The sequence below is a fragment of the Heterodontus francisci genome, chromosome 18 (assembly GCF_036365525.1).
Source record: "Heterodontus francisci isolate sHetFra1 chromosome 18, sHetFra1.hap1, whole genome shotgun sequence".
NCBI lineage: Eukaryota > Metazoa > Chordata > Chondrichthyes > Heterodontiformes > Heterodontidae > Heterodontus > Heterodontus francisci.
Genome location: NC_090388.1, coordinates 6,922,678 through 6,948,630, shown reverse-complemented (window position 1 = coordinate 6,948,630; position 25,953 = coordinate 6,922,678). Strand labels below are relative to the sequence as shown.

Genomic DNA, 25,953 nt, shown 5'->3' with positions numbered 1-25,953 from the left:
AATGCCACGACCAGAGTTCACTTGCCCACTCTCTTCTCAAACAGTATAAAGTTGCTGTTTTCCCTTACATTGGTATTCCTACAGATTGTCCTGATGAGTGCAAGATGAAAAGCTTTGACAACAAGTCTCTATTTTGAGTTCTGTACTACCAAACAACTAATTGGATAGTTCTTTCAAAGAGCCATATACGATGGGCTGAATAGCTGCTGGATTCTATAATTATGGAGCTTTTCTGGAGTCTTGAATCAATTTAATTGCTGTCCAATTCATCTGCTGTCTCAGCTGGTTCTGTTGAACAGGCAGTCTGCCAAGGAGAACTTCACACATTCAAAAAAAAAAAAAAAAAAATTGCCTGTCTCAATATCAGAATGTTGTCAACAGTAGAAATGAGAAGTCTAACTTTGCCCCTGTTGGCATCCCTCAACTTAAAAGAGGATTCGAGTCAGAGGTATGTTGTTCATTGAAAGATGTATTGAAGAAATGATTCAGGGAATCATCAATTTAGTGACATAACAATGGGATGGATATTTTGGTTTAACCTGGATTAGTACTATAGATGTTAACAATGTAAATTACAAAATACAGTTTCACTCTTGTCTATTTTTTAGAAATAAGTTTTGACCTCTGGGTTGATGTCTCAAATTACATTCCTCTCTGGCTATGCTCAAAACAGGTTCCATTATTCACTGCAATCATTTCATGGAGTTCCACAGCAGTACTTTTCAACAGAAAAGGAGCCCCAACATAACACAAATAATGCAGGCTATGGGTTCAGTGCATTGCACCGTAGTGCAGTAGAAACTTCTCTACACAGTATTTAAATGCAATTTCAAAAAAACTGTTAGCGTCTCTTTTCCAGACTAAAAGCTCACCACGTTCAGAAGCATGATGATGCAGAAGTTGATGCACACTGCAGTCCCTGTTGTAGCAAGTTGGGAGTTGTTCCTAATTAGAGCCCACTCGAATGCAGCAAAAATGCTCACAGTCACTACTCGATAAATGACAATCCCAAAAACAGCAGCAATCACCACACAGATCTAAGAGAGGGAATTGAGAGACAGATTTGTCAAATTAAATCAATTAGCTGAAGTGTGATCAGTCTCTGTTCAAAACTGAGCGGGTTGGGATGCTTGATGGTTCAGGAAAACCTTCAGCCACTTTCCAATCACTATCAGAATCCTGGAATTCCCTCCCTATCAGCATTGTGGGCACATCTACTCCACATGGACTGCAGCAGTTCAAGGTAGCAGCTCATCACCATCCTTACAAGGGGCAACTGATGCCAGTCTTGCCAGCAGTGCCCACAGCTCGAGAATGCATTTTCTCCCTTCTAACTAACAAGAAAAACCCAACCCACTCAGTTGCCACTCCAGCACACTAATGGGGAGTTCAAACCTGGTCATTTGCAGGCTGGCACCAGGGAAAGGATCAGCATGCTGCTGACTCAGTGTTATTCTGTTGTCACTTGTGTGTATTTTTGATGTACTAGAATTTATTGGTGGGGTGCATGGAATGTAGGAGAAATTAATATATGAAGTGTGAGAGAGACTCTGTATGCTGCACTCATACTGGAAATATAAAATGTGACGTCACAGTAAAGACCTGACCCTGCATGGTTACAATTTCTCGTGTACACACTCTGGTATTTAAGGTAACAAGACTAATCAGAACAAAAGAGCAGTGCCAACACTGTGTACATCTGAATACAGGAAATGTTCCACAAAAAAGACTAAAGCCCATCTAGTTCACTTTCTACCATGCTGGTCGTCCCATTATACCATAATGGAGTTGATGACTAATCAGAGCAAATCAATCTCTCTCAGTGAGTTTACAACAGACCAAGACAAGCGGTGAGGCTTGGGGAACTATAGATCCAAAGTCACCTGTTCCTCGAGCAATGGCACACTCACCACATCATATTGCACATTACTTGCATATTATTGCCAGCATTTTCTATTTTGGCATGTTCTGGTAGTCTTTCTACAGGATTGCAGAACGAACATACAAATTAGGAGGAGTAGGTCACTCGGCCCCTCAAACCTGTCCGCTGTTCAATAACTTCATGGCTGAACTGGTTACTCCACATTTCCACCTACCCCCATAACCTTCCACCCCCTTGCTCCTCTGCCTTAAAAATATTCAAACTCTGCTTCCACCGCCTTTTGAGGAAGAGAGTTCCAAAGACTCACGACCCTCAAAACATTTCTCCTCATCTCGGTCTTAAAATGGGCGACCCCTTATTTTTAAACAGTGACCCCTAGTTCTAGATTCTCCCACAAGGGGAAACATCCTTTCCACATCCACCCTGTCAAGACCCCTCAGGATCCTATGTTTCCTCATACGACAGCCCGCCCATTCCAGGTATTCGTCTGGCAAACATTCTCTGAACTGCTTCCAACGCATTTACATCCCTCCTTAAATAAGGAGGCCAATACTGTACACAGTACTCCAGATGTGGTCTCACCAATGCCCTGTATAGCTGAAGCATAACCTCCCTGCTTTTGTATTCAATTCCCCTCGCGATAAATAACATTCCATTAGCTATTCTAATTACGTGCTGTACCTGCACACTAACCTTTTGTGATTCATGCACTAAGACACCCAGATCCCTCTGCATCTCAGAGCTCTGCAATCTGTTAGATAATATGCTTCTTTTTTATTCTTCCTGCCAAAATGGATCAAGTTGCATTTTCCCACAATATACTCCATCTACCAGGTTTTTGCTTGCTGACTTAACCCAGCTATATCCCTTTGTAGCCTCATGTCCTCTTCACAACCTACTTTCCTACCTATCTTTGTGTCATCAGCAAATTTAGCGACCATACCTTCAGTCCCTTCATCCAAGTAATTTATATAAATTGTTAAAGGTTGAGGCCCCAACACTGATCGCTGTAGCACACCCCACTCGTTATATCTTGTGAACCAGAAAATGACCCATTTATGCCTGCTCTCTGTTTCCTGTTAGCTAACCAATCTTCTATCTATGCAAGTATGTTACCCCCTACACCATGAACTTTTATTTTTTGCAATAACCTTTGATGCAGCACCTTATCAAATGCCTTCTGGAAATCTAAGTACAATACATCCACTGGTTCCCCTTTATCCACAGCACATGTTACTTCCTCAAAGAACTTCAATAAATTGGTTAAACATGATTTTCCTTTCACAAAACCATGTTGACTCTGCCTGATTATCTTGAATTTTTCTAAGTGCCCTGCTAGAACATCTTTAATAATAGCTTCTAACATTTTTCCGAAGACAGATGTTAAGCTAACTGGCCTGTAGTTTCCTGCTTTCTGTCTCCCTCCTTTTTTGAATAAAGAGGTTACATTCGCTATTTTCCTTGGTCCTTATTCATTTCTATGGCACATCTTTTACATACCTTCTGATGAGAGATGAATTATTTTATCCTGTTTGCTTGGATTAGGAGGGCTGAATACTCTTAACTACAGCAGAGAAAGACACACATTTTCATCTAGCACTGCACCAGGAATTATTTAAATTCTCAACTCATTGCCCAGGGAGTTATAAATTAGTAATAATCCAGCCTGGTTAATAAATTCAGTCAGAGTCACAATTCCAAGAATCAGGCAATCTCTTCGGAATTTAAATCCTGCCCCATCCACTCAAAGCGGATAATGGATGGGTCATTCCATGGTATCCTCATCTCTTCATATCATATTCAAGGATTGCCTGGAATGATCACTCGGTACACAAGACAGATAGAGTGATCATCCAAACATAAGCAATTTGGAAGCCTTACTGATACAAGCCACATGATAAACTTAGATACCGGTGCATAGTTCTGATCTCCATACCATAGAAAGACACAAAAGCACTGGAGAAAGTGCAAAGATTTACAAGGATGGTACCAGAAATGAGAGATTACAGATATTGGGAAAGATTGAATAGGTTGGGACATTTTTCTTTGGAAAAGACTTGGAGGTGACCTGACTGATGTCTTTAAAATTATGAATGGGTTGGACAGGGTAGATGTGAAGAGAATGTTTCCATTTGTGAGAATCCAAAACTAGAGGCCATAAATTCAAGAGAGTTACTGATAAATCCAGTAGGAAAATGAGAAATTTCTTTACTCGGAATGTGGAATGCACTACCATAGAAAGTGAATGGGACAAAATAGCATAGCTGTATTCAAAAGAAGGAAACTAGACGAGTACATGAGAGAAAAGGGAATAGAAAGATATGCTGAAAGGCTGAGATGAGGCAGATGGAATGGAAGGAGACTCATGTGGAGTATAACAGCAGTACAGAGGAGTTGGGCTGAATGGCCTGTTTCAGTGCTGCATATTCTATGCAACTGGATTCTATGTAATTGACTAACCATGAAGAATATTCCAGAAGCTGATACAATGATTCTGCTGCATTTGTCTGTGAAAGCTTGGTAAGGCTCCGGTTTACCCGATATGGGGTTCATACGCTCCTTCTTTGAATACTTTGCTTCAAACTGGGGGCGGATTTCTTCCTGCAGGAGAAAGATAAAGATTTCCAGTTTCCTTTTCGCCATTGTTTCAGACTCTGCAGTAGACTACAAATTCATTCTGAATTCCCAATCTGTGCTGTCAGCTGATCGGACTCAGCAATTCTGCTCGGGAAGATAAGCACCAGAATCCCTGTTCATGACAGCATCATCCAATGGATGCAAAATGAGGGCAGCGAACAACTTGGACTGTGACGCCACCCAACAGTTAAATAGCCTGCAGTCACAAACTAAAAAAAAAAAATATCGGTCATGGCTGAGTGGGTAGCAGTCAGAAAGTTGTGGGGTCAAGTCCCACTCTACAGACTGGAGCACAAAAATCCAGGCTGGCATTCCCAGTGCCAGTACTGAGGCAGTGTAGCATCATCAGCTATGTCTTTTGGCTGAGCCATTAAACTGAAGCCCCATCTGCCCTTTCAAGTGGGCTTACAAAGTATGACATTATTTCCAAGAAAAGCAGGGTCGTTCTCATAGATGCCCTGCTCAATATTTACCCCGCGACGAACAGTCAACCTCCAACAGCACCGCGCTCCCTCCATACTGCCCCCTCCGAAATGCGCTGCGCTCCCTCTGAGAGCCCCCTCTGTACAACTTCTCTGCCCCAGCCATGCTCCCTCTGTACTGGCACTCATTGTATAATCCAGTCTCTGGAATGGGGCTTGAAACCACAGCCTTTTGTCCTCAGTGGGAGGAGGAGCTACCAGCATGGCCACGGCAGACAGCCAACAGAAAAATAAAGCAAACACTTCTGATCATTTTCACCATCGCCATTTAATTGGTGATTCCATTATTTTAATTAATGGGACATTTGAACCAAATCAGGTTCCTAAGGAGTTGTTACAAACCTCACAAATATTTGTCATAGATAACCAGTGGACATAAAGGTATTTAAATAATAGATTTTTTTTGTTGATTTCTACAGCTTTGTCTACCCTCATCAGTTTAGAAAGTGATTGACAGTTATTGGGGTTTTACAGTCACATCACTAACCTCCTCTTCTTCCCAGTCAATCAAATCCCAGTCGTAAGCAATAACTGCTCGTCTTCGTTTCCAAAACTCCAGGAACACTGTGGCTAAGGTGAGGAACAGAGGAGAGAGGAGGTTAGACTCAAAAGGTCCCAGAGGCTGGAAAATGTCACCATTTATTTGGACTTTCAGAAGGCATTCGACAAAGTCCCACATAAGAGATTAGCATGTAAAATTAAAGTGCATGGGATTGGGGGTAGTATTGCGATGGATAGAAAATTGGTTGGCAGACAAGAAACAAAGAGTAGGGATAAATAGGTCTTTTTCCAAATGGCAGGCAGTGACTAGTGGGGTACCGCAGGGATCGGTGCTAGGACCCCAGATATTCACAATATACATTAATGATTTAGATGAGGGAACTAAATGTAATATCGCCAAATTTGCAGATGGCACAAAACTGGGTGGGAAGGTGAATTGTGAGGAGGATGCAGAGAGACACTTCAGGGTGATTTGGACAAGTTGAGTGAGTGGGCTAATGCATGGCAGATGCAATATAATGTGGATAAATGTGAGGTTATCCACTTTGGTAGCAAAAACAGGAAGGCAGATTATCTGAATGGCTATAAACAGAGGGGAATATGCAGCGAGACCTGGGCGTTCTTGTACACCAGTCGCTGAAGGTAAGCATGCAGGTCCAACAGGCAGTAAAGAAGGCAAATGGTATGTTGGCCTTCATAGTGAGAGGATTCGAGTACAGGAGCAGGGATGTCTTGTTGCAATTATACTGGGCCTTGGTGAGGCCACACCTGGAATATTGTGCGCAGTTCTGGTCTCCTTATCTGAGGAAGGATGTTCTTGCTATAGAGGGAGTGCAGTGAAAGTTTACCAGACTGATTCCTGGGATGGCAGGACTGACGTATGAGAGATTGAGTCGGTTAGGATTATATTTGCTGGAGTTCAGAAGAGTGAGGGGGGATCTCATCGAAACCTATAAAATTCTAACAGGACTTGACAGGGTAGATGCAGGAAGGATGTTCCCGACGGTGGGGGAGTCCAGAACCAGGGGTCATAGTCTAAGGATACGGGGTAAACCTTTCAGGACTGAGATGAGGAGAAATTTCTTCACCCAGAGAATGGTGAGCCTGTGGATATCGCTACCACAGAAAGCAGTTGAAGCCAAAACATTGTATGTTTTCAAGAAGGAGTTAGATATAGCTCTTGGGGCGAAAGGGATCAAAGGAAATGGGGACAAAGCAGGAACATGTTACAGGGTTGGATGATCAGCCATGACCATAATGAATGGCAGAGCAGGCTCGAAGGGCCGAATGGCCTACTCCTACTTTCTATGCTTCCAAGGTTAGGTAGCTGGGTCCTCTGTTTTTTGCAGACTACCCAGGACTGATTTTAACTCTCACTATGTTTTCGGTGGGTTGGGCTAGAAACTGAACAGGCTGGGGCTCTATTCTCTGGAAAAGAGAAGACAGAGATAACTGATAGAGCTTTTTAACATTGTGAAAGGGTTTCATAGGGTAAACATGGAGAAGATGTTTCCACTCGTTAGCGAGATCAGAACACAGCCATAAATATAAAAGATTCAGGAGAAACGTCTACATCCACAGAGCAGTTACAAAAGCTAGATAAACACTCAAAAGAGACGGGAATAGCAGGATATACTCATATGGTGAAGTGAAAAGGAGTGGGAGGAGGCTCACGTGAAGCATGAACACTAATATTTACTCCTGACTTTGAGCCCTCTGATTCCACCTGGATATTATACAAATAGCAAACAGACTGAGCAAAATGCCCAGATCCCTCACAAAGAGGGTGAGCTAATTAAAAGATTGAGGATTATCTTGCAAGATTGTGCAGTTGCCACCAAGTTTGGCTCAGTGCGAACACAGGTCAGGGCAAGACTATAACTCCAGCTCCACACTCAGCTAGTGAGAACATTCAGGAGCTTCGTAGTCTCACAAAATGACCTCTCAACTGCATCTCCTGTGATAGTTGTGGAATGTGGAGAGGGGAATGGGACAGTATTGCCTGAACTCAACTTGACTTTAGTTTGAGGTTTGGAGGTTTAGTTGTATCAGAATAATAGTTGTTTTCCACATTTACACCTTGATAACACACAATCATGTTTACGTTGGGGGGGGGGGGGGGGGGAAAAGAGGATATAAACATTATAGCTGTATAAAAAGAAAAAAAAAACTCAAACAATCAAATCGAGTAGTCAATGGCAAAGAAATTCAGGAGTGTGTAAAACCAGGCTGCTGATTCAATACTCCAAATTCAGTTTATATCCCATAATTTCTTCTGTAGAAACAGAAACCTACCCCACACTGCCATGAAAACAGCGAAGAATACAGTCGCTCCATTGTCAAACAGGTGAGTCACCTGCAAAAGGAAAATGTTGCTTTTCTTCATTATTGCAATCAGAAATTAGCTGAATCCACGTAGCATTTTGGCCCTGAACTATCCAATATCCTGCAGACAACCAATAATGCGTCATTGGTAGCATTGCCTGCCCAAGGTCAGTAAACTGAAGCAATTTCTGAAATAACCTTTTTTCGTAAAATCTTGAAACAACCTGGTTCAATGACTATTTGAAATCTGAAATCGATGAAGCTAATGTTTACTTCAATTACTCTAGACCTTTTTCCATTTTCCAAAAATGCCTTCTGGAACACCAGAGAGAGAGTCAGGAGTAAATTGGATATTCAGTCTTGGCTCCGTGAGGGCTACAGTAGTGTTGTGGTTATGTTCCTGACTTGTAATCCAGAGGCCTGGACAAATAACCCAGAGAACCAGCCATTAGCAGTGGAAAATCATCAAATCCTTTTTTTTTTTATTATTCATTCATGGGATGTGGGCGTCGCTGGCCAGGCCAGCATTTATTGCCCATCCCGAATTGCCCTTGAGAAGGTGGTGGTGAGCAGCCTTCTTGAATCGCTGCAGTCCATTTGGGGTACGTATACCCACAGTACTGTTAAGGAGTTCCAGGATTTTGACCCAGCGACAGTGAAGGAACGGCAATATAGTTTCAAGTCAGGATGGTGAGTGACTTGGAAGGGAACTTGCAGGTGGTGGTGTTCCTATGCATTTGCTGCTCTTGTCCTTCTAGTTGGTAGAGGTCGCAGGTTTGGAAGGTGCTGTCGAAGGAGCCTTGGTGCATTGCATCTTGTAGATGGTACACACTGCTGCCACTGTGAGTCTGTGGTGGAGGGAGTGAATGTTTGTAGATGGGGTGCCAATTAAACGGGCTGCTTTGTCCTGGATGGTGTCGAGCTTCTTGTGTTGTTGGAGCTGCACCCATTCAGGCAAGTGGAGAGTATTCCATCACACTCCTGACTTGTGCCTTGTAGATGGTGGACAGGCTTTGGGGAGTCAGGAGGTGAGTTACTCGCTGCAGGATTTCTAGCCTCTGACCTGCTGTTGTAGCCTCCATCATGCAGTTTGAGAATCTGATTCCAGTTGTAAACAATCTGGGAATAAAATTCAGTATTCGTAAAAAGGACACACGAAGCTGCTGGGATGGTCATTAAAAACCTAACTGGTTCACGAATGTCCTTTATGGAAGGAAACCTGCCATCCTTACCCGACCTGGGCCATACGTGACTCCAGTTCCACACCAATGTGCTTTATGCTTTTTCACACGAAGGGTAGTGAAAAGCTGGAACCCCCCTCCTTCAACAGACTGTGGATGCTGGGGATCCACTGAAATCTTCAAGTCTGAGACTGGGGTAATGGGTACCAAGGGATAAGGAACAAAGGCCGAGATGAAGTGCACATCAGCTATGCTGACTGAATGACAGAACGGGACTGAGGGCTGAATGGCCTCCCTCCACCTGTTCCTCTCAATGGCAAAACGTTTCTAGCTGTCCTGCTCTGAAGATCATACCACTTCAAAAAGAGTCTCGATTGAACACCCTTGAAAGCACAACTCACTGTTTTTCCAGACAGCATCATATTGATTTTACAGATACTGTTGCTGAGTCTAATACACTCAGCTAGCAGAAACATTTACTGCCATTCATCATGAAAGTGACATGTACTCTGCTGCCTCGCTAGACTTGTTCTGCAGTTGTATGCTTCCAGTGATTACTCAAAGTCAGATGCAGCCACAAACTAAAGAGCCCTCACTACTTACACAAGCTAAAATACTGCAGCTACTGGAAACCGGAATACAAACTGAAAATGCTCAGTAGGGGAGGGGACCAGAGTTGACATTTCAGGTCAATGATCTATTGTTAGTACTATGTTCTGTTGTGTCAGTTTTGACAAAAATTCATCAACCTGACACTATTTCTCTCTCCAGATGCTCTGTGATTAGATTAGATTTTTTAGATTAGAGATACAGCACTGAAACAGGCCCTTCGGCCCACCGAGTCTGTGCCGACCATCAACCACCCATCTATACTAATCCCATATTCCTACCAAACATCCCCACCTTTCCCTATATTTCCCTACCACCTACCTATACTAGGGGCAATTTATAATGGCCAACTTACCTATCAACCTGCAAGTCTTTTGGCTTGTGGGAGGAAACCGGAGCACCCGGCGAAAACCCACGCAGACACGGAGAACTTGCAAACTCCACACAGGCAGTACCCGGAATCGAACCCGGGTCCCTGGAGCTGTGAGGCTGCAGTGCTAACCCTGATGATCTGTCAAGTATTTCTAGCATTTTGTTTTTACAATATAGTACATTAGCTCTCATTAGTTAACCGGTCAGCTGAGTCCAGGAATGCCGTTCCATCGATATTTCACTGTCACCACACTTCACAGCCTTTGATCAGCACTGAAACATAACTTTTTTTAAAAATGGGCCCCGAATGCCCCTCAGAAATTTCTGGAACTTTCTTCTCTCCCGACCCCCTCCTTACTCCTCCCACCAAAAATAGCTACTGAGACTAGGAGGGAGGTGGAGGAAGAGATGAAAATATCAAACCTAAGATGGATGGAATTTTGTTAAGCAAGGCTATTACAGGTTACAGAACCAAGGCAGCTCGATGGAATAAAAGGTGCACATCAGCCATGATGTAACTGAATGGCAGAACAGGCTTGAGGGGCTGAATGGCCTCATCCTGTTCCTACATTCCTTAAATACTTTAAACAAAAATAGGTCAAAATCAGGTCTTTCAATTAATCAAACACTGCCATTTGAGAAAGAGAGTGAAGAATCCAAGGATTTTACAAACTAAACTATCTACTTACAGTTGACCATATTCCAACTCAATGGCAGGGTACGGAGAGGAAATTTCAACTTTCAGCATAAAGTGGGCACTCATTAAACACCGGGTCCAACTTCAGCACAGAATCAAATCGGTTTCTTGACAAGTAGCCACTCCGAAATGCCCTTGTAGATGTTATGAATCTACACCACTATTACTTAACATCTGTTTTGTTTTATTACTTAACTGGATTCGATAGAATACCATACCTTGGCATATACACAGCTGAACGATAACCGCATGTAGTGACAATGCTGATCACAGAGAGGACACATAATTATCTCTGATGCTTGGCAGATTTCTTTACTGGATGAAGAAAGCAGAGACACAATCACATCATGGGCATTGAGTTAATACAAGAAGGATGAGAGGTTGAAGTTACTTGGAGAGACTTAGAGCAGCTGGGACTGTTCACCTTCGAGCAGAGAAGGTTAATGGGAAATTTAATAGGGGTGTTCAAAATAATGAAGGGTTTAGATATAGTAAGTAAGGAGAAGTGGTTTCCAGTAGCAGGAGTTGGGAACCAGAGGAGATAAATTTCATGTAATTGGCAAAAGATACAGAGGAAGAGAATTTCTTTAAGGCAGTGAGTTATGACGATCTAGAATGTGCCGACCCAAAGCACAGTGGAAGCAGATTTCACTAGTAACTCTCAAACTGCAACTGGATAAAAACTTGAAGGCCTTTGGGGAAAGAGCAGGGGAGAGAGATTAATTGGATAGCTCCTTCAAAGAACCAGCACACACAATGGGCTGAATGGCCTCCTCGTGTTATGGCATTCTATTCTTTCATGGCCCTGGAAAGTATGAAATCAGTATACATTTAAAAAAAAAGCAAATTCTTCTGGAGGAGGGAGATGAATTGAAATAAAATTTGTCCCTCGTGATAAATTTTGAAATCTAAAACGTTGAGCTATTTCATTTCTCATCATTGCTTTATAGTGAAATTAATCCAATGTCTAAAATGTCCATCAGAAATGGTTTAGCTTCCATAATCTTTGCCTGTAACCTACTGCACACGACATCTAAATATCCAACTGATTTAGCACTCAAAGTAATTTTTAATAGAAATATAAACTAATACAGGTGACATGGTCTGATGTGAATTAAGTCATAGAATCATGGAGTCAGAATGGTTACAGCACAGGAGGTGGCCATTCGGCCCTTCGTGTTCATGCTGGCTCTCTGCAAGAGCAACTCACCAAGTCCCATTCCCCCATAACCCTGCAAATTTTTCTCTTCAGATAATTACCCAGTTCTCTTTTGAAAGCCTTAATTGAACCCGTCTTCAACACATTCTCAAGCAGTGCATTCCAAATCCCACTCACTGCAAAAAAAAAAAAACCCACATTTTTCACATCACCATTGCTTCTTTTGCCAGTCACCTCAAATGATGTCCTCTGGTTCTCGACTCTTCCACCAATGGGAACAGTTTCTCTCCATTCGCTCTGCCCAGACCCCTCATTGTTTTGAGCACCTCTATCAAATCTCCTCTTCTCCAATATATCCTCATAACTGAAGTCGCTCACCTCTGGAACCGTTCTCAAATCTTTTCTGCACCCTCTCTAATACCTTCACATCCTTCCTAAAGCGTGCTGCCCAGAATTGGACACAATACTCCAGTTGAGGCCGAACCAGTGTTTTATAAGGGTACGTCATAACTTCCTGGTTTTTGTACTCTGTCCCTATTTATAAAGTCGGGATCCCGTACGATGTTTGGAATGAAACAAGATGAAATTGCAAAGATCGAGAGCAGGTCCAGCATGAGAAAGTGAGCTGTGAGCTCCTTGTGTTTTAGTAGGCCAGAAAACCAGACTTGTTAATCAAAGATGATTGGGTAAAAAAAAAAAAATCCATCAGAACGCTTTGAAGGGTCAGCCTGTCACCAGATAATTAGAAAATGCATGCTCACGTTTCTTCACCTGGTTTTGGTGCCAATTAAAGAGAACTTAAAAAAAAAAAGAAATTGTATTTATACAATGTATTTATTCATGACCTCAGAATGTTCCAAAGCACTTTACAGCCAATGATGTACTTTGTGAAATGTAGTCACTGTTGTAATGTAAGAAACATGAAAGTTAGGGATGGGTAATAAATGTTGACCTGGCCAGTGATGTGAGCATCACAGGAATTAATTTTTTTTATAATTTTATGCACAGCAAGCTCCCACAGACAGCAACGTGACAATGACTAGATAATCTGAGTGGTGTTGCTTGAAGGATAAACATCGGCCAGGACACCAGGGAGAACTCTCTCCCTCTTCAAAATAGTGCCATGGAACTTTCAGGTCAACCTAAGGGGGCAGATATGGCCTTGGTTTAACACTTCATCTGAAAGACACCACCTCAGACAGTGCAGCACTCTCTCTCCCTCTCTACAGCTCCGGGCATGTCAGATTAGATTCTGTGCTCAAGTCTCTGGAGTGGGACTTGAACCTATGACGTTCTGGTGAGAGTGCTACCCACCGAGCCACAGCTGACAAGGGTGGTCTGGTTTTAATGCAAATTTTCAACACCTGCATCATGTGACTTTTTTAAAAAAAACATGTCTTAGGTTCACTCTTTTAAAGCAATTAAACACAACTTAATCCCAATAACGACCAAACCCCCCCCCCCCACCCCCCCCCAAAAAATTCCCCAAACAGGATACCCATCCTTACCTTACTTGGCAATAATCAAGAGTGAAAACTCCATACAAAAATACTAGTAAGCCAACAATGGCAGCTGGGAACAGCATTCCAGTGTACCAGCCTAACCAGGCAAAGTATAGACCAATCTTCTCACCAAAATAGCGCCTGCGAACATCAAAGGAAACAGACTGTCGGTGAAACATGGCAGGCAAGAAGCTACCAACCTACATAACTCTCTCTCAAGTTCCAATGCACCAGTAACATTAAACAAACATTGGAGTGCGAATTCTGGGAGGCAATGATGGCAAATTTACAGGAGCATGGAAAGTGAAACATGGACTCCTTTAGACTTGGGCTACAGTTCCTTGAATTACACTGAGAATGGACAGGCTGGCGGGACGCAGTCTGTTGGAAGTGGAAGTGGTGCCCTGGTTTGGAAAGCTTGGCAACAAACATGACTTACGTTGCCAACTTTGCTATCTTGAATGTTCTCATTTTAACAGCTTATGTTATATATTGCAAAAATGCAATAACCAGTACAATACACAACACTGCGCAGCACAAGTCGAAAGCCATTTGGCTTTATAATTGTCAAAGTTTCAACACTGCAGCCATCTCCAGTTTCCTTACTGAGAGAAAAAATAAGCTGCTTTAAGCTTATTGCCAGTGCAAATCCAACACTGACTTTGCACCAACATGGTGGTGACATGGCCCCAAGGGAAGCTGAGTCTACAACCTCCAGGGATCTCCCTTATCATCCTGGTGAGATGCTCAGTCCTGACATTACGATTTTGTGACTACAGTGTTACTGCAACATTCTTGTAGCAAAATACAACTGCAGCGTGAACGCAACCTTCGTTTCAATTTTCTGCTCCTTTTCCCAAGGATACGAGAGGCTGGGATTTGAGATACTGTACCCGAGAAACGTACACTCATACAAGTCTGAATCCAACTTTAATTCTGAAGGCCCTCAGTGCTCCTCATGGAGCAGAAGCCAGTGTTTGCAAGTGATAGTCCTGCTCACACATTGGGGTCCATAAAGTCAAAACATGCGATAGCGAGTCAGCAACCAGTTTAAAACTCCCAATTGAATTCAACAGAAATAACAGATGTGAAACAGCTGCTGACTCACTATGGCCTGTTTTGGTCCATGACGCAAAGTCAGGACCTACCCCAATGTATATACCCTCATGGTTCTCATAAGCTGCCCTGCACAAAGTCTCTAATATTTCTCAGTATGTTGTAAATATTCCACCAAGAAAAAGCATAAAACCACTAACCTCCAACTCTTTCTTTTTAAGCCCATGTTAACATTCACATTGAGTTGAATTTAACATGAGCCCCTGAAATTGCTTTTATTTGGTGATAATTCCTGCACTTAGCTGCAGAGAATGTAGATTAAAACAAATAAATCATAGTCAACATTGGGTGATGGCAAAATGTTCTAAACAGCAAGTTAGGAACTGTGGAGGAGCAGAGAGATTTAGGAGTGCACATATATGAATCATTAAAAGGTAAAAGTTATTAAAAAAGATTAATAATGTTGGCCTTTATCTCAAGAGGGCTGGAGTACAAAGGGGTGGAAGTGATGCTTCAGTTATATAATACTCTGGTTAGACCCCATCTAGAGTAACTGTTCAGTTCTGCACACTATATCTTAGGAAAGATATTGGTCTTGGAGGGGGTGCAACGCAAATTAAAGGCCTGCTCAAGTCGGGAAAAAGAACCCAACCCGAATGATCCACAGCGGACCCAAGCCCGACCCCCTCCAATTTTGCCCTGTGCCTGACCCGAGCCCGACCCGACCATCCCTTTACTTACCTTCCTGACACTGAACCTGCAACGCATGCAATGACCTCGTAGTGACATCACTCACTCATGGCACAGACTGGGTTCGTCCCTCACTCCCAGCTCTGGTAAGTTTTTTTTTTTACATTTTTAATGCTTACCGGCAGAGCACGTACCGTATGTGTCCGGCCCAACCCAACCCGAGCCCGAATGCCGGACCCAGAAAAGGGGCCCGACCCCGACCAACACACGTCGTTGGGTCCGGGTCGGGTAGCAGGCCTTTAGCGCAAATTCACCAGAATGATAACAGGGTTAAATGTTATAAGGACATGTTGCATAGAATAGGTTTGTATTCCCTCAAGCACACAAGATTAAAGGGTGATCTAATTGAGGTGTTTAAAAAGGATTTGATAGGTTCTATCTACCCTGTTTCTTCTGGTTTGGGGGGGGGGGGGGGGGGGGGTCCAGTACATGGGGGCATAACCTTAAAATTATAGCCAGGCCATTCAGGGGTGATGTCAGGAAGCACTTCACACAAAGCGTAGTGGAAATTTGAAACTTCCTCCAAAACATTAAGGCTGTGGGTCAATTGAAAATTTTAAAACTGAGATTGCTAGGTTTTTGTTGGGCCAGTTTATTAATGGATATGGAACCAAGATGGGTAGATGGAGTTAAGGTGCAGATCAACTATGAACAAACTGAATGGCAGCACAGGCTAAAGGGGCTGAATGGTCTCCTCCTTCATTTATTTATTTAGAGATACAGCACTGAAACAGGCCCTTCGGCCCACCGAGTCTGTGCTGACCACCAACCACCCATTTATACTAATCCTACATTAATCCCATATTCCCACCATTCTCCTACCACCTACCTACACTAGGGGCAATTTACAATGGCCAAATTACCTATCAACCTGCAAGTGATGGTAGACTACTTCATGGGAACTGGTCTTGGGTCTCTTGCTGTAACAGGTTTCAGTGAGATCTACGACCTTACTTTTCATTTTTAAAAAGATATAAATCGGTGTTATCCCAGCACTAATCTGTCCCATAGCATGGAGTACTTTTCTAGCATCATTTATAGTGTACCAAACAAGACCTTTTAAAAAAGTGGTGAGGGGTGGGGTAGGGGGTTTGAGAAGAATGCAACAAGTTGTGACCTGGAATGCACTGCCTGAAAGGACAGTGGAAGCAAATTTAATAGTAAACTTTCAAAAGGGAACTGGATATATATTTGAAAAGGAAAACTTTGCAGGGCTATGGGGAAAGGGGGAGGGGGGTAGTGGGACTAATTGGATCACTGAGCTGGCACAGGCACGATGGGCTGATTGGCTTCCTTTGATGTTAAGTTCTGGATGACAGTGCGTGTCAAAAAAAAAAAAATCACATTATTCACGCAACAGCAATGGCTGACCCAACATTGCAGGAGATGATTGGGCAGATTACCTGACTAGATCGAGCGGTTGATACTTGTACCACACTCCCCACCAGGCCCAGCACTCGAACAGCAAGTGCCGGTGGTTCACAGCTCCATGAGTTTTTATGGAATTTTTGCTTCTGTAACTTCCCTGAAAAGTGCACAAAAAAAATTTGAAACTTTGAATCAGATTGTGTTTGAAAAAAAAAAAGTTGGAAAATCAGCCCCCAATCCCCAAATCTTTTTTTTTTTTTAAAAAGAAAAGTTAAATCAGGAAATCATTGTCGGGTTTAGCAATTAACTGGCTATTCTAGACTTCTACTGCAGCATTTTGCTTTAGACAACACTGCTTAGGAATTGGAGTAAAATTACAATTAAAACAAACTTTTCATTCAAGACATCAGGTGAATTGACATTTCAAAAGAACACTATTAATACAGATGAATAAATTACGATCTTACAAAATTGCCAAGCTCCACATTTACCTCATGAAGTGGGAATGCTGCCTCATAGGTGTTGTTGCCAAGTAAACGATTGAGTCCTAAGGAAACGAATATTAAGTACTGCTGAAAATATGACCGGTAGATTAAAATAAACTACTTACCATGACTTGTGTCAAACTTGCTTGCAATATTATTTAATGGAAATAATGTCACTATTCCCTCACTACCAATTCCTTCCTTTTGTCAACTGCCCATCACCAATACACCTTCCACAAGTCAAGTGAGCTAAAGATTTGGGGTGAGTCAGGTTGGTCAACACAAGACAATTTAAGCTGATGGGTTTCAGGTTTCTTTCCTCTAATATGGGCACCCTGGTTTGATGAACCATCTCACTCAGTGACTCAGTTGAGACCTGATGAAGCCGACTCAAAAGTAAAACCAGTAAGAGCGCCGGGGAGTCCCAGGGGTTCAATTCCCATGCTTTCAATCAGGAATGAAGTATTTGACGAGTTGAGATAACAGCTGACCAGCTTCCTGTCCCCCTGCCCACCCATTCCTAAACACACCTCACTTGGATTTTCACCGTCACGTCAACAAATTTCGTGTGGCCGGTGAAATGCTGCTTTTGATCCCGACTGCACGTTGCAGGTGAGGGGAGCAGGAATTGAAAGGAAGTAAACTTAAAGACTCAGCAACAGAGAGGAATGCGTATAATCAGAACTCTGCTGCACATGGAGAGAATTTCATATTGCATTTCTGTGTTTCCCCCCCTATTTTTGGAAGGTCTTGCTGTTAGTAAGTTGGAACTGTGTGGCTTTTCTTGACTATCACTTAAGTCCATTGTACATGCAATGTAGGTGAAACATTGCAAGAACAGGCTAGTGACGAACAGGCAGTATGATTTCCAAGCAGAGCTGAATGACTGGTTTAATATTCAGCATCAGTTCAAAATAAAATGACTGGTCCATAAATATCCAAGATGGATATTGTTGGAAATCTTTATACTGCACAGCACAGAAGCATTACTTATTAACAGTACTCATTATGTAAACAAAAACTGTATTTAGATAGCACATTTAATGTAATAAAACATCCCAAGGTGCTTCACAGGAGCATTATAAAACAAAATGATACCGAGCCACAAACAGAGATATTGTCAGATGACTAAAAGCTTGGTCAAAGAGGTAGGTTTTAAGTAGTATTTTGAAAAGGAGGAAAGCGAGGTGGAGAAGGGGAGAGATTTAGGGCGGGAATTTCAGAGCTTGGGTCCAGGCAACTGAAGGCATGGCTGCCAATGGCGCAGTGATTAAAATCTAGGATGCTCAAGGTCAGAATTAGAGGATCACAGATATACTGGAGGGTTGTGGGGATGGAGATTACACAGAGATAGGGAGGGCAAGGCCACAGAGGGATTTGAAAATCAAGATGGTGCTTGACCAGGAGCCAACCTAGGTCAGCGAACACATAGGGGAAACAGGACTTGGTGTGAGTCAAGACAAAAGCAGCAGAGTTTTGGATGATCTCAAGTTTACAGAAAGTAGAATGTGGGAAACAGCCAGGAGTGCATTGGAATACTCAAGTCTAGGAGGTAAAAAAAAAGGCATGGATGACTGTTTCAGCAAGGAGCTGAGATGGGGTGAGGTTGGGTGATGTTATGCATATGGAAATAGGTGGTCTTAGTGATGGTACTAAATGAGGTCAGAAGCTCATCTCTGGGTCAAATGTTACATCAAAGACAGACTGGCTTAATCACAGACTGTTGCCAGGGAGAGGAATAGAGCTGGTAGCTAGGGAAAGGAGCTTGGAGCATGGACTGAAAACAATGGCTTCAGTCTTCCCAATAATTAATTCAAGAAAATTTATCATCCAATATTGGATTTCAAAATAGCAGTCTGATAATTGAACAGTGGAGGAGTTGAGAGTGGTGGTGGTGGTGGTGGTGGTGGTGAGGTCGAGCTGGGTGTTGTTTGCATACATATGAAAATGAACGCTGTACTTTTGAATGATGTTACCGAGGGTCAGCATGTAGATGAGAAATAGGAGGGCCGAGGATAGCTCCTTGGGGACAGCAGAGGTAACAGTGCAGGAACAGGAAGAGAAGCCATTGTGTGAGATTTTCTGGCTACGATTAGATAGATAAGAATGGAACCAGGTAAGGGTAGTCCCAACCAGCTGGACGACAGTGGAGGGGCGTTGGAGGAGGATGGTGTCAACAACCACGTCAAAGGCTGCAGGAGGGCAAGGAGGTCAAGGAGGGAAAGTTTACTTTTGTCACAGTCACATAGGATATCATTTGTGACTTTAACAAGAGCTGTTTCGGTACCGTGGAGGGGCAGAAAGCCGATTGTAGAGATTCAAACATGGAATTTTGGAAAAGATGAGAATGGATTTGGGAGGTGACATGTTGAAGGACTTTGGAGAGGAAAAGGAGAATGGACATAGTTTGTAAAAGGACAGCGAGGTCAAGTTTTGGTTGATTTTGGAGAAAGGTCAATGGGCCAATGATCTTCTCTGTGCTATATCTACATTCGTTTATCAACTGTTTTAAGGACACAGCAGTTATATTAAACATTAGTGAATCTGACCAATGGCAGGTTTCTGTACTGTTAATTGAAAGGTTACTCCAGGTCACTCCATTCATCATCTCAGCTCATTATGCTACAAGCTACTTTCGAAAGTATAAAATGTTAAATTATTTTGCTGTCTTCGGTTTTTCTTTTATTTATGAAGTTATTTAGTTGAATTTTTAAGGCTGTAATTATGATATATAAATGGGCAATTGCATAAGATGCATGCAGAGCTAAGACCAGTTGGGAATTTAAGACAAACTGAAATAATTGGACAAAGGCTCATTATTTTATTCAACTAAAATGGGGCTTCTTTGAACCAAAGTATTCATCAATGAACTATTGAGAGGTCACAGAGTATTCATATATTAAGAAATTCGGGCCAATAACATTGCGAACTGGTGGCTGTGAATCACAACAACATTGCTGACAGGCAAAGCTCCCTGCTGGCAGTGGATATAAAACCACTTTTACATTCATTGAATAAAATCACATGTTTAAATTAGTCCCTATGCATAAGTGGGGCAATGTGTGTGTGACTATTTGTGTTCGAGAGAGTCTACAAATGACCTTTAGAATAATTACCCACTGATCCCACATGGCTTTGTACTTGGGGAGTCAAGAGCAAGCTTAAATTTTGCTGGGTTGGATGGTGGGAGTTAATTAGACCAGGGCAAACAAATGGCATTCAATCCTAGTTTTAACAACAAGTAGTCATTTTTATATCCTGATTACATGAATACTTATATTCCAATTTACAATGGAAACTTCCCTCTGTCAACATGTCACAGTAGTTACACCTTCGACAGTGGAGGCACTGGGGCTCACACAGGAAATTCCATTATAAATATAGAGACTCTGGAATTTATAAAATGGAAAAAAAAACTTGAGGGGAAGGAATTGCAGATTTTTTTTTTAAAAACAGAATTCATGTTGAATTGAAGTAAAATGGTCCATTTGAAGTTTTCGTGAAAGCACTACTCTTTCCAACATGCCTGTAGCTTTAAACATTAACAATGGGCAACCAATACCATTCATGTATATTTTAATCAGAATAAAGTAACAATACTTACCAATTTTGTTTTTTCCCTCCTCATATTTAACCCGCTGTAAAATATGGTGCAGTATTCTGCTTCTTGTCGCATTGTTGAAGAACATATCTTTGTTGTGTATTATGAAGCTGAAATAAAATGGAATGGGTTATTCTTCAGTCACGATTTTCAACGCACATGCAGGCTATGATCCAAAACTTGCTCTTGGAAAATTGATTTTTTTTTTTAATGCATTTAAAGTTCAAAGAAATCCCAGAAGAGAGGAATCACAATATACCAAGGCCAAAGGGCCCCCAAATTCTTTGTGCTCACAAAGCGATTTTACCTACTGTAATCACGTAGACTGGGAATTTACACCATCTTTCCAAGGGGCACTAACCAGAAGTCACAGATTTAAAGGTGATTAGCAAAAGAATCAGAGGCGACATGAGAATTTTTTTTTTTTTTAAAAACACCATGATTTGTTGTGATCTGGAATTCACTGCATGAAAAGGGTGATGGAAACAGATTCAGTAGTAACTTTCAAATGGGAACTGGATAAATACTTGGAGAAAATATTACAGGGCTGCAGGGAAAGCAGGAGGAATGGAGTAGCAAAGCACTGAGAATAAAAAAAAACTCCACAAAAAAAAAAAGGAGTTTCTAAACGGTGAATAGCTAGATACAGTGGAGGTTGGAAAACAGACTAAAAGTGTCATGCACAGGTACGAAAATAATCAAAAAGGCTAATGGAACGTTGGATTTTATTATCGAGGACTAGAACACAAGGGAACAGAAGTCATGCTTCAGCTATACTCAGCCCTGGTTAGACCACACCTGGAGTTCCCCTGTGAACTGGCCACACCTTAGAAAGGATATACTAACCTTGGAGGGAATGCAGCCAAGGTTTATCAGAATGACCCAAAATGTTGACTTTCTCTCTCCACAGATGCTGCCTGACCTGCTGTGTAGTTCTAGCATTTTCTGTTTTTATGACCAGAATAATATCTGGACTCCAAGGGTTAAATTGAGGAGGAGAGATTACACCAACTAGGGTTGTATTCTCTGAAATTCAAGGTTAAGGGGTGATTTGATCGAAGTTTTCAAGCTATTAAAAAAGAGGAACATAGATTCTATTTACCCTATTTCTGCTGGTTGGGGACTAGGAGGCAAAGTCTAAAAATTAGAGCCAAACCATTCAGGAATGAAATTGGGAAACACATCAAAGGGTGGTGGAAGCTTGGAACTCTCTTCCTCAAATGGCAATTGGTGCTAGAATGATTGTGAACTTTAAATCGGAGATTGATGGATTTATGTTAATCTAAAAAGGTATTAAGGGGTATGAGGCAAAGGCAGGGATATGGAGTTGGGTCACAGATCAGCCATGAATGGTGGAACAAGCTTGAGGGGCTGAATGGCCTCCTCCTGTTCCTGTGCTCCTATTTGAAGAGGACTAATTTGCAGGGTTATGGCCGAAGCGTGGGACTAAACTGAACAGCTCTTTCAAAGAGTTGGCACAGGCACGATTGTCCAAAGTACAGGAAGATCCCATGATTTTGTGAAATGTAAAACATTGACAGACAGGGGTAATTGTAAAGGCAAATCTTATATTGATAATTCTTCCAAGACTGCAACGGAGGAGCAACTAAACGTCTAACACAGTAACAGAAGCAGGTCATTCAGCCGCTCAGTGTCCTTTGCATCTAAATGGTTATTTCCTGAAAGGATCCTCCAGAAAAAGACAAGGGCAGCAGATGCATGGGAAAACCGCCACCTAAAAATTCCTCTGAGAATCATAGAATGCATCATAGAATTGTTATAGCACAGGAGACCATTCGGCCCATCATGTCTATGTCAGCTCTCTGAAGGAGCCATTTACCTAGTGCCAATTCCCCATCTTCTCCCCATAGCCCTGCACATACCTCCTTTTCAGATAACAATCCAATTCCCTTTTGAAGGACTCAATTGAACCTGCCTCCAACACACTCAGGCAGTACATTCCAGATCCCAATCACTCGCTGCATGAAAAAGTTTTTCGTGTCACCATTGCTTCTTTTGCCAATTACCTTAAAATCGGTGCCCTCTGGTTCACAATCCTTCCACCAATGGGAACAGTTTCTCCATATCTACTCTGTCTGGACCCCTCATGATTTTGAGTACCTCTATCAAATCTCCTCTCAAACCCTTTCTCCAAAGAAAACAGTCCCAACTTTTCCAATCTATCCACATAATGAAATTCCTCATCCCTGGAACCATTTCTGCATCCTCTAACGCCTTCACATCCTTCCTAAAGTGGACACAATACTCCAGTGGAGACCAAACCAACGTTTTATACAAGTTTAAAATAACGTCCTTGTTTTAGTACTCTATGCCCCTATTAATAAAGCCTAGGATCAGGACTCCAGGGACGAGAAGTCCCACCCACCGAGAGATGGTGGCCAGAGGCCGACAGCTCTTGTTCTCAGCAGCGCCACTGAGGAAGCGGTGGCTGTTGCTGGAATAGCACTCAGATCCCCAGGGCTGTGTAGCAATCCAGGCCGGATGTGATGGAGTGAGATGTAGGGGGTCAGCAGAAAAGGCAGAGGCGTGGCTCTCAGCAGCAGCCACCCACCCAACTGCCCCCTCGATCCAGCATTGAGGACCTTTGAATGAGGGACGACCCCCCCACCACCCCTCACCCAGGTCTGCAAGTCGTGCTCCCTGCATGCCAACATGTGCGCCTGCTACTGGGTAAATGCCAACAGCAGCCTGACGAGGTCCTTAATTTGGCATTAATTGCCCCTTAAAGCCCTCAATTGAGAGCAGGGCGGGCCTTCCCACTGCAGACTTAACTGGGGTGTAGACAAGATGATGGCAGTGTTCCACCTGCCACCATCCTGTCCAATTAAATGCCCACCGACCTCCACACTCACTTCAGGGAAGAGCATAATATGCCTCCCAATGGCTTCAGTCTTACCAATTTTTAGTTTGAGGACCTTTCCACTCAAAAATTGGACGTCCGACAAGCAGCGTGACAACTCAAGCGTCTGCAGCTCGAGGAACTTCAGCTCCGAGCTCCTGGGTTGGAGTCTAAGGTAGATCAGGGAGGGGAAGAATTACCTGTTCCAGGAGGCTGTCACACCCCTTATGTTAGGTAGTGGTACAGGTCTGATTAGTAGTCATGGACAGGAGGGTGCGACTGCGAATCAGGAAGGTAAGTGGACCCAGGTACAGTGCTGGTTGTGCCTTGCTCTTTGCCTTTCAGACAACAAGGGAGAGACAGAGAGACAGAGAGACAGAGAGACAGAGAGACAGAGAGACAGAGAGACAGAGAGACAGAGAGACAGAGAGACAGAGAGACAGAGAGACAGAGAGACAGAGAGACAGAGAGACAGAGAGACAGAGAGACAGAGAGACAGAGAGACAGAGAGACAGAGAGACAGAGAGGTGAACAAAATAATCAGGGGAATAGATTCTGCTCTATGCAGCTGTGACAGGAAGTTCCCAAGGTGGAGTTGCCTGCACCGTACTCGGGATAAGGACATCTCTTTGCAGCTGGTAAAAGAACTTGGAATGGGAGGGGGCGATCCAGTTGCCAAGCTCCATATTAGGAACAAACGACATAGGAGAGATTCTGCTGACAGTGTTTGTGGAGGGTCGAAATTAAAAATGCAAAAACCTCCCAGGTAATAATCGTTGGATTGTTACTTGACTTAGATGCAACTTGGCATAGGGACAAACAGATTAGAAAGTTAAATGCATGGCTGATAAAAAAAAAAGTGATGTGGGAGGCAGGGGATTTCAGTTAATGGGGTTACAGGCACTGGTACTGGAGAAAGAAGGAGCTGTTCTGTTGGGACGGTCTCCACTTAAACCAAGTTGGGACCAGTGTCCTAGCAAATTGAATAACTAGGGCTGTAAAATGTGCCAGTAGAAGCGTGGGAGGATGCAGGAAAGGGTAAATTCATAAGCAGTACAAGAGATGTTGAGGCTGGGGGAACAAAAATAAGCAAAGTGGGTAGGGAATGGCCAGAGCTCTAAAAGGAAAAAGTGATGCAAGGGAAAAAATACAAAAATATTGCAATATCTGAATGCACAAAGCATTCGCAACATATGAATTAACAGTACAGATAGAAATGAATGGGTTTGATCTAAGAGCCATTACGAAGATGTGGTTGCAAAGTCACCAAAGTTGGGAACTAAATACTCTAGGATACTTCCAAAGAAGGGTCACTGACCTGAAACGTTAACTCTGCTTCTCTTTCCACAGATGCTGCCAGACCTGCTGAGTGAATCCAGCATTTCTTGTTTTTGTCCCCATCCTTAAAGATGGGGGAGCCCAGCACATCAGTGAGAAAGATAAAGCTGAACCATTTGCAGCAATCTTCAGCTAGAAGTGCCGAGTTGATGCTCCATCTCAGCCTCCACCTGAAGTCCCCAGCATCACAGATGCCAGTATTCAGCCAATGCTATTCACTCCACGCAATATCAAGAAACGACTGAAGGCATTGGATACTGCAAAGGCTATGGGCCCTGACAATATTCCAGCAATACTACTGAAGACCTGTGCTCCAGAACTTGCCACGCCCCGAGCCAAGCTGTTGCAGTACAGCTACAACAGTGGTATCTACCCGGCAATGTGGAAAATTGCCCAAGTATGTCCCATACACGAAAAGCAGGAAAAATCCAACTTGGCCAAACACCGCCCTATCAATTTACTCTCGATCAGCAAAGTGATGGAAGGTGTTGTCGACAGTGCTATCAAGTGGCACTTGCTTAGCAATAACCTGCTCAGTGACACTCCGTTTGGGCTCTGCCAGGGCCACTTGGCTCCTGACCTCATTACAGCCTTGGTCCAAACATGGACAAAACAGCTGAACTCCAGAGGTGAGGAGAGTGTAACTGCCCTTGACATCAAGGCTGCATTTGACCGCGTATGGCATTAAGGAGCCCTAGCAAAACTGGAGTCAATGGGAATTGGGGGAAAATACTCTCCGGTTGGAGTCATACCTAGCGCAAAGGAAGATGGTTGTGGTTGTTGGAGGTCAATCATCTGAGCTCCAGGACATCACTGCAGGAGTTCCTCAGGGTAGTGTCCTAGGCCCGACCATCTTCAGCTGCTTCATCAATGACCCTCCTTCAAATCATAAATTCAGAAGTGGGGATGTTGACTGCATAATGTTCAGCACCATTCGCAACTCCTCAGCTGTTGAAGCAGTCCGTGTCAAAATGCAGCAAGACTTGGACAATATCCAGGCTTGGGCTGATAAGTGGCAAGTAACAATGGGCGGCACTGTGGCACAGCAGTTAACACCACAGCCTCACAGCTCCAGCGACCCGGGTTCAGTTCTGGTACTGCCTCTGTGGAGTTTGCAAGTTCTCCCTGTGACCGCGTGGGTTTCCGCC

The 25,953-nt window shown here is 43.0% G+C and overlaps 1 protein-coding gene across 4 annotated transcripts in view; it reads right to left on the bottom strand.

Moving 5' to 3' along the window:
* LOC137379411 (anoctamin-4-like) overlaps window positions 1-25,953 on the bottom strand; it is a 238,897-nt gene that overhangs the window by 37,744 nt on the left and 175,200 nt on the right. For all 4 annotated transcript variants that reach the window (XM_068050181.1, XM_068050182.1, XM_068050184.1 and 1 more), the window contains exons 9-17: window positions 20,611-20,717; window positions 17,013-17,068; window positions 16,557-16,678; window positions 13,354-13,488; window positions 10,905-11,001; window positions 7,798-7,858; window positions 5,489-5,571; window positions 4,343-4,483; window positions 873-1,037 (exon numbers count right to left, since the gene is read on the bottom strand). In XM_068050181.1, the coding sequence (XP_067906282.1) occupies window positions 873-1,037; window positions 4,343-4,483; window positions 5,489-5,571; window positions 7,798-7,858; window positions 10,905-11,001; window positions 13,354-13,488; window positions 16,557-16,678; window positions 17,013-17,068; window positions 20,611-20,717 (967 nt within the window). The remainder of the gene's footprint in view (window positions 1-872; window positions 1,038-4,342; window positions 4,484-5,488; window positions 5,572-7,797; window positions 7,859-10,904; window positions 11,002-13,353; window positions 13,489-16,556; window positions 16,679-17,012; window positions 17,069-20,610; window positions 20,718-25,953) is intronic.